Below are 8,953 nucleotides of genomic sequence, written 5' to 3'. Positions count from 1 at the left end.
AAATTAAAATTGATTAAATCTTCTTTAAGATCAACAATGTCTCAAGAGAGATTGAATGAATTAGCTATATTATCATTTGATTTATTTTTTATTAAAACAGGTTGATTATAAAACAGTACTTAATGACTTTGCATCTAAAATAGCTAGAAAAATATATTTAAATAAAAGTATATATGATGAAAAAAATAAAATATTAGGGGGCCTCTCTTAATAAGTTTCGCTTTAGGCCTCCAATGTTGTTGAGTCGGCCCTGACCACGGGTAGCGCCGTATCAATTCGGAGTCGGGGCCGGAGATCGGCCATGGCTGCCGCCGGTAATCCGTTATCCTCCGTTGTCACTTCCACAGAGCCGCCACCTACTGCTCTTGGTACTGCTAATAAACCTTTGGATTTCTCTGCTGATTCAGTTCCACAGAGAATCGTACTGTCGCCTGATCAGCGTAGTCACTGTTTGGAAGCACTTAAAGCATTTAAGGAGAAAAAGTGTCACTCTCCGGACAAAATTGACTCAGAGTTCTCCACTTTGCAGGTTCCTTTTTTTCTCTTATTTTGTAGCTTTCGGCTATACGTTTGAACACCTGTGTGGCGATATTTTGATGTTTAGTTGGAAGTTTACTGTAATGTTCTTGCAAAAAGGATATTAAGATATAGTATTATATTTGTACATTCAGCTGAATCAGCAGCACCTTAGTTAGCTTTAGGATTAGTTGTGTTTACTTGTGTTAGTTACAGTTAGCTGTTAGCTTAACTAACAATTAGTTAGAGATATTTTTAGCCAGCTATACACACGGATATAAGCACAATGTACAGAAATTGGAGCTCAGATTGAGCCCTAATTGTTCCTTGCTTCACATTTTAAAATGGTGTCAGAGCTCTAGAGTATTTCCTTGAGCTGTTCTTCAATCGGCACACCTGGTGTTAATTTCTGTAGGAATAGCAGAAATTGAACTCTCGTCTTCCAAATCAGCTGTTTTTGTCTTCAGGTTTATCAATCATGTTATTCCTCATGGCTATGATCAGAATGAGCAATCCACTTTTAATCCAAGTAGTCCTCTTTAGATGCATTTTTCTGACTGTAGTGCCCTTCCTTTTGTTGGGATTCGGTACAAATACTTTAGAAGAGGTGTTCTAGGATCTTTTTCCGTCAAGAATTAATTAGGTCTTATCCTTGGAGACTGAAAGACCAGGTCCGGAACCCCACAACTTGATCAGTTGGAGAGGTTCGATGATTTGGTCAATTTGTGGATTTTGAATGCTCTTGCTAAAGAAGTCGCTGATAGTGTGGAATATGTCAAAGAGTCAGTCGAATAATGGAAGGAATCGGAAGATCATGATCAAACAAATGGTGCTAAGTTGTACCAAATTGAGAACGAAGTTCACGACAGGACTCAAGGGGTGCTTGATTACTAGCTATTACATGAAAATGAAGAAACTCTTGAAGGAATTGAACACCGTGAGTGCTAAAACACCAGATAGTTGTCGGTACACTTGTGGATCCAAGGAAAATATGCATAAGGCAGAACAAGATAAGAGTCTAACACAATTTCTTATGGGGTTCAATAGGTGTATATATTGAGAGGAAGCATACTTGTGCTAAATTCACCGCTTCCGTAACACATGCTTTTTCCCTGCTGATTCAGGAGGAAAAACAAAAAGAGCTTAGGTCTAATAATCAGTTGAATGTACTGAGGACAAGTGCTATAGACTGTATGGATATTCTCAAAATTCCAATCAAAGCCTTTAGAATTTGAATCAGAATTCTAAGTTCAACAAGGGAAAAAGAACTGTGGCAAAATGTGCATTGTGTGCCAGTTGGAATGATATCTGTTAAGGTAAAGGAACATAACCATTGAGATGAGAATCAAAATGTCAGCGTCACTAAGTAGCAATATGGACAAATTGTTAATCTGTTACAACATTTTCAATTTGGCAATGCAGGGGAGAACTCAAACAGCTTTATCTCACTAGTGGAGTTGTGAACTTTACAGATATTATAGCTTGTTCAATTTCTATTGAATTTAAGAAAGTTCCATGTAAATGTTTCAAAGCAAGGGCTGACTCATGAATTTTAGATTCATGAGCCTCAAACCACATGACATTCAATACTCATTAGAACCCTATTATCAAACATTAGAACCTGTTTCTGTAGAAAAATAGATGGTTGGCATCTCCCCAACAGGGACGGGAAGAACTTCGGACTTTACCTGGTATGTTACCAGGCACATCCTGTTAAGGTTCCCCACTTCGGTAGATCTTACCCAATTTTTTATTTTATTTATATTGTTAAGCTTCTCTCTTCTATGTTTACTTTAAAGAAAATTAGAACCTCACCATACGCTTTATTGGTCACCATTCCAAATGGTTATAAAGTGAAGGTGATAGAAATTGGAAATGTGACAATTGCACCCAACATCACTTTGCATAAAGTGTTGTTTGTGCCTATCACATACATATTTTTTTATTCATTTCTGATAGTATCCTTAATGTGTTGTCTCATTTACTAACACTTAATGCCAACTGCATACCCCTTTAATGAAGAGATCTTTGGAGATCAGTAAGGTAAAAATGACCTGTTTCTTCTTTTTTAAGGATTGCTGAAGAGTGATACTTATGTTTATGCAGTCAATTCTTGTACTTCCACTTTTGCTTGTGATATAAATAATATGCAATGTCATCCCCATATATGTCATCCTTATCCAATTGTAAATAATTCCACTTTCGGCAATAAAAACAATTCTACGTGTTTAAGAATTTAAAGTGTGTCCTTATCAAAATGATGTTGCTCAATAGACTTGGTCATGTACCTTTTGGGAAAATGGAAGGTGGAAAATACTACATACAGTCCTTTGGATATGCTGCCAGGCACAGCTTCCAAGGGGAACCTGTCCTAGGTTCTCTCTCTTTACTTTGTTTGATCTTTTTCCGGCAACTCCTACCGGAATTAGCTTCTTTTTTACCATGGGGGACAAAATTATTTACTTTGCGGTAGGATTTTAATCATACGATATAACAAGGAATGAATCCAGAGCTGAAATTTGGTTCAATCGGGTTGAACGTGGTTGCAACATGGTGACCAGGATGAGTTTCAGTCAAAAGACAATGGAGTGGTGGTATACTCTCTCAAGGAATCATCGAAGACAGTAATTTTGTTAAGCTATGGAAGTATTATGTTCACTTCTCCAAGTACCTTTGCGCAAGGAATTTTAACAGATATGGACGATAAATAAGCATCATAAATGCACAAGGTAAGAGAAGAACCGTGATTATTGTTCCAGAGCTATCATTCGATACAGGATGGATGGATATTGCGACAAAGATATTGAATTTTATTAAAGGCAATGCCCAGAAGGCAGGCACAATCTTCAATAGAAATACAGAGGACAGACTTTTATATGCCGACACTGTCAGAAACAACAAATGGATTACAAGAGAAATTAATATTGCTAGGATTCGTAGAAAAAGTGGGTCCATAATAATCTCAGAAGCCAAAGGTAACCTCAGGACAAGCTCTTGGCCAGAAATGTAGGACATCACCTTGTCGGAAGTTCGCCGGTGGGCAGCAAGCAACTGGAAACAAGCCCATGGCGTAAACATATACTAAATGTTTGTTCAGTCTTTTTTTTGGTCCAACCAGTCATATGTGAATAGTTCTACACTTCTACTGCTTTCTTAGATTTTGCTAGCTCTTTAACTCTAGACTATCCAAAGTCCTGTTCAGTCTTCTCTAGATTTTTTGATTATGTGGCTGGCTCCCGGGTTTAACTTTTATAATGTAATGGAGCTAGCATATCTACTTTTGTACTCTTTGCATCTTCTTGATGCCGGTAATGAAACAACTTACTTCATAAAAAAATAATATACAAAATGGGGAGAAACCTAACTCTTTGGATTTCCTTTGAAGACGATCGCCGACCACATAGTGAAAGGGGATAGGTTTTGGAAATCCTATAAATTCCACCTGAAATGATGGTGCCGACATCAAGGGCTATCTCAAGCTCAGAGAATTTGGAACAAGTTCAGATCAGACTAGTGGGTTTGCCCCTACATCTGCGGACGCAGAAGATTTTTTAAGGAAGTGGGAGATTTATGTGAAGGGTGAATACAAAATGAGGAGGAAACTGAGCTTAGAAATCAACTTGAAATAGGCTAGAGTAAAAGTGAAAGGAGATGGGGATCTATCCAAAGACGTACCTCTGAACCATGATGGATTCACCTTCAAAATTCAAATCTGGGGCCAGGCTCCGGCACGGTATGTCGCCGACGAAGGCAAAGGGAAGAATACAATGGATATGCAGGTAAAAAAATTACCCTATTATGTAGGGGTGGGTTTGCAGATCACAGTTGTATGTCAGTGCACAGGGGCTGCTCTTACACGGTCCAAAATTTGAATATCTCAACAGCTGTCACACGTGACAATGACCAAAACTTAAATGGGTAATATGGAAGGAATAGGGCCAACATATGAAAGAAACCTATGGGCCCAGATCTACTGGCCTAGTCCATGGTAGGGCTGTCCAGCCCGGAACTAAAACACATGCCCAGATCTGATCCTCTTAAAGAAGTAACTGCAAACAATCTTAGCCCACAGCAAAACACACATATAAGTAGTGAACACAACATCGAGGAGGGAGAAGAACAACTTACTGTACATGCAAGTTCAAAACTGGAAACAAAGGCCTTGACTATTTCTACGTCTTCTACTTCTTTAGAGATGGAACCCATGCAGACAATTAACATGCAGGCTATGTTGTTTGGACTCTAGTGCAGGTATCGAGGTGGGTGCGGATCCGAAAGTCGGATTCGGCAAAATCTAAACTTTAAGATTTGAGGGCATGAATTCAAGTACGGATACGGGTGCAGGGATTCAGTTAAAAATTCAACTTTATAAAAATAAAGTTACAAAGATTTTCTAAATTTGAGAGGTATTTTGTGATAAACTTACATGTATATTGTAAAAGTCAATCTTTCATTCCCCAAGATAAATTACTCTTCCATTCTTCCTATGAACACAACCAAATAACAACTAAACATTAAAAACATATTACAATAGAATAAATATCACTAAAAGAATCAAAAATAAATTGAAAGAAAAGAGCTAACCTTAGAACAAGGACAATAACTCTTAAAATAAAAAATATAAGTTGAAATAAGATCACTTGAACAAAGTGAAAGTGAAAACTAGAATTATTAAATAAGACATAAACAAAGATATTCATCCACAATTTAGCTCTTCATAATTAGTGAATCACACGACTAATCAATATTTAATACATCAAGTAAAAATTCACTATTTAACAAAAAACATCTCAACTCAAGTCATACCTCATAACTGACATAACAACAAAGTGTTGTCAACTGTCACGTTATTTAAGTTAGCTACTCTTCCGCGTCTTCTTTTACAAAAGACCACACCTTCGAATTGAGGATCATCTATTGATAGCTCATTTAGACCATTAGTTGTCTCGTCAATATCAAACTAATCTCTATCTAAAACAAATTAATAAGAATAGATATATTAGGTTTTATATAACAAGAAAAACTTATCATGCAAAATAAATAATTGAGGAAAATAATAAAGAAAATGTAGACATACTAATTATTGAATTGTCGTAAATTGTGTATTGTGATTATTGAGTTGATTGTTCATGTCTATTTTTCATCATGAACCCTATTCTTGAGTATTCATTGAGTTCTTATTGAGAATCTTTTAAACAAAACATTATTGTTTAAACTGAGTTTTGAGGAAGTAAAGAGGAGTTTGAGAAGAGTATAAGGGAACTAAGTATTTCCCAAATGCTTCATTTTTACATGAAGAAAAAGAGTAGACTTTTTTTATTAAAACTAAAAGAATTTTCAGAAAGATTAAGTATAGAGCGGTTACCTCTTAAAGAGGCCCCTTTTGAGTAATTATCTCAACCCACTATGTAATTTACATTGAGCAAAGAGAAACCTTGTTTTCTAAATGAGCAATGAGATTCAGAGATATTTCATAGCAATGACCTCTTTTAAGAGGATAGTTTGAGCAATTATCTCAAATCAGAGAAAGAGTATGTTTTTATACATTTGAGCAAGAATATATATTATTGAGAGTAGTATTGAGCACCGATATGGGAGAGAGTTCAGATAACTCACAACCTCCATAAACCATGTCTTGCCAACATGGGTACATGGTCATACTTTTTAGATGAATCCTTATTGCTTAGTGGATCCACTTAGTTGAGAAATTCTATATCCCGGCACGATATAGGACAGTTCTAGCAGCGTGGACAAGACGTTGTATCATCACGTGCTCATAGTGATGGTTAACTACTTGCATATATTTTGTACACATTATTGAAATAAAATAGAAGTCCTGAAACAAAAAAATTGGAATATATTTTGAGGTAAAACGGGGTGAATCAATTCTGAATTTCCTCGCCGAAGCAACTTTAATAGTTCTAGATACAGAAAATGATAGCATAAATTACAAGATTTTTTTTAAGGAAAAACATTCATCTATCTGGTTTGTATCAGACATGTTCCCTTATAGATGAGAAATTTTTAGTCTATTGTTGGTTTGTGACTTCCTGTTATTTCATTATCCTGTGATGCTATTCTGCTTCATTTGATGCCATGCTAAATTCAAGCTCCTATGGTTCAGGAAAATAGGCTGAAAGCTTCGGAAATGAAGAGTAGATGCTTGGTGGCTTTGGACAGCACAAACATCAGCAAGAATCGTTATACTGATGTTATCCCATGTATGCTAATCAGTTGTCTGTTTGTTTTCTTTGATTTTATATTGTATTATTTTTTCGAAATAATTGGATCAAGCTTCATTGCTCTCAGTTGACAATAACAGGGTTGTTTTGGACCCATGTAAAGACTACAGACCGTCAGCTAAGGGATATATCAATGCAAGCTTTATAGAGGTGGATTCCTACATCCTTCACTTGGAATTATTTAAAAAGCCACTTCCCCTACTCACTTAGCAAACAATATTGAGTTACAACACAAAATCTGCTTCTGACCTTTTATACTGCTCTTTTTGATTGAAGATATCTGAAGGGGTGTCTCAGTTTGTTGCAACACAAGGTCCACTAGCACACACCTTTGAAGACTTCTGGGAAATGATAATCCAGCAACGCTGTCCTGTGATTGTGATGCTTACACGATTGGTTGACAATTACAAGGTATTCAACTGTTTAGACTAAGGTATACTTGTTTTGCAACCAAAATAAGTAAACATTTTATGACTTTAGTCTGATCTATAATTTTCTTTATGGAAGAAAGAATCAGCACTTTTACCTTTTTCAGTTTCTTCATTTGTACCCCACTCCTCTTCCCACACACACATAAGTAGACCTGGCATTTTTATGCCGTAAAGAAGTTGCAAATGAATCTTTGTTGGGTCTTGAAATTTTATCTTAAGATACAAAACCGAAGCAAGAAAGACTGGCATGGAAAGGCTCAAGAAAAAAGTATCTTACAATATACCTTTCATGCGTTTGCCCACAGAGCTTTGGTGTAGCACTAAGGGCGCTACACGTGATGTTTGGGTTAGCGCTCGTCATGTGTTTGAACTTTGTTGCAGACAAGGTTGGAATTTAAGTGAGGAAGAATAGAGGTTTGACCATTATTCAAAGAGTTTCGAACTATTTGCCCATGGATGTGGAAATTTTCTGTTTATCATAAAAAGATGTTCCTTTTGTTCCTCCATCTTTGCCCCTAAACCTGCGATACTGAAAGGCTAATGTTGGTATTGCTAATTAGCATCCTCATTACTTCATGTGTTCTTTTCTCATTTCTTTTTTGGCTCCAACGTCAAGCAGGGTGTCATGGGTTTAAGGTTTGTACTTCGCTAAATACTTGTGACTTAAACGTATCTTGTTACCCTACACCTATTCTTCTTTCTTCAAATATGCATGAGCTTGGACTTAGATTGAGTAATCTTATGGACATTACGCATTGTCAAGTTTGTGATCTAGAGATGAAAATATAGCTTGGAGGGAGCAATTGTTGCCAGAGGAACTAGCATATGTGGGTGTAGGATCAAATTAGTACTCAATCACAATGACAACAATAATAACGCCTCTGTCCCAAATAAATTAGGGATCGGCTATATGAATCACTGGCCATGTTTCCATTCTCATCTCAGGACAATATTAAACAAATTAGAAATAGACAATAGTAAAGTAAAATGTACTAAAAGTTCTCTATATATTTTTCATATAGACTCATCTCAGACCAGTATTATGCAAAATAAAAAATAGAAGTAAAATCTACTAGACATTCTCTATATTTCGAATCATATATAGAATCAGAATTCAAGAAAAATGGTTCAAATTAGAGATTTATCTCTTTCAGCAAAGGAGTCTCCTATTCATTTCGTTGGGGCATCATCTTTTTTGCATCTGTGTTTTGTCTTGTATTTCATTTTAGATTTCAGAAGCATCTTAGAAGCACCGCGAAGCCTGAACGACTTTGTCTTATTCTAATAGAGTAGTGTTGTCTTGGGATTTTGTGGGCTAGGGCTTCCGGATTGACGCTGGGTCATATGATCTTTGGAGGAATTAGAAAAGTCTGATGTAGAAAACCCTTTTTACCTTTCTGATATGATTTGTGCCTCACATGTTGTCTCAATTGCATTTCCAATTTTTACCAGATAAATGGAAGCAATTAAAAGGTAGGAAGATGTGTTCTCGCTGCATGACCGTTATCCCGAGTCTGTTAACTTTTTGACCAGTATTGGAACTGCTATTCCCTTCTTTAGTCAGTTTTAAGACTTGTTAACTGTCGTGTCTATTTTAGCAGTGAGAAATAGGAAAAGAATATTATTGAATTGTTGTTGTGTCTACATTATTATATTGAGATCCTATTTATAGACACTAGAATACAATCCTTTACCAAGTAGGATACCATTTACTATTCCTATTCCTATTCTAAATAGGATTGTATAAACCTATTCCTATTCTAA

General features: G+C 36.1%; 1 protein-coding gene across 1 annotated transcript in view; it reads left to right on the top strand.

Annotated features, from left to right (window-relative positions):
• The window catches only part of LOC102595005 (protein-tyrosine-phosphatase PTP1), a 19,755-nt gene that overhangs the window by 587 nt on the left and 10,215 nt on the right, over nt 1-8,953 (top strand). The window contains exons 2-5 of the mRNA XM_006351111.2: nt 256-529; nt 6,641-6,737; nt 6,826-6,908; nt 7,035-7,169. Coding sequence (XP_006351173.1) covers nt 302-529; nt 6,641-6,737; nt 6,826-6,908; nt 7,035-7,169 — 543 coding nt within the window. The 5' untranslated portion in view covers nt 256-301. The remainder of the gene's footprint in view (nt 1-255; nt 530-6,640; nt 6,738-6,825; nt 6,909-7,034; nt 7,170-8,953) is intronic.

Source organism: Solanum tuberosum, unplaced genomic scaffold (genome assembly GCF_000226075.1).
Source record: "Solanum tuberosum cultivar DM 1-3 516 R44 unplaced genomic scaffold, SolTub_3.0 scf00133, whole genome shotgun sequence".
In the NCBI taxonomy this organism is placed as follows: domain Eukaryota; kingdom Viridiplantae; phylum Streptophyta; class Magnoliopsida; order Solanales; family Solanaceae; genus Solanum; species Solanum tuberosum.
Note: the sequence above shows the minus strand (reverse complement) of the source record. Positions and strands in the feature narration are given on the sequence as shown.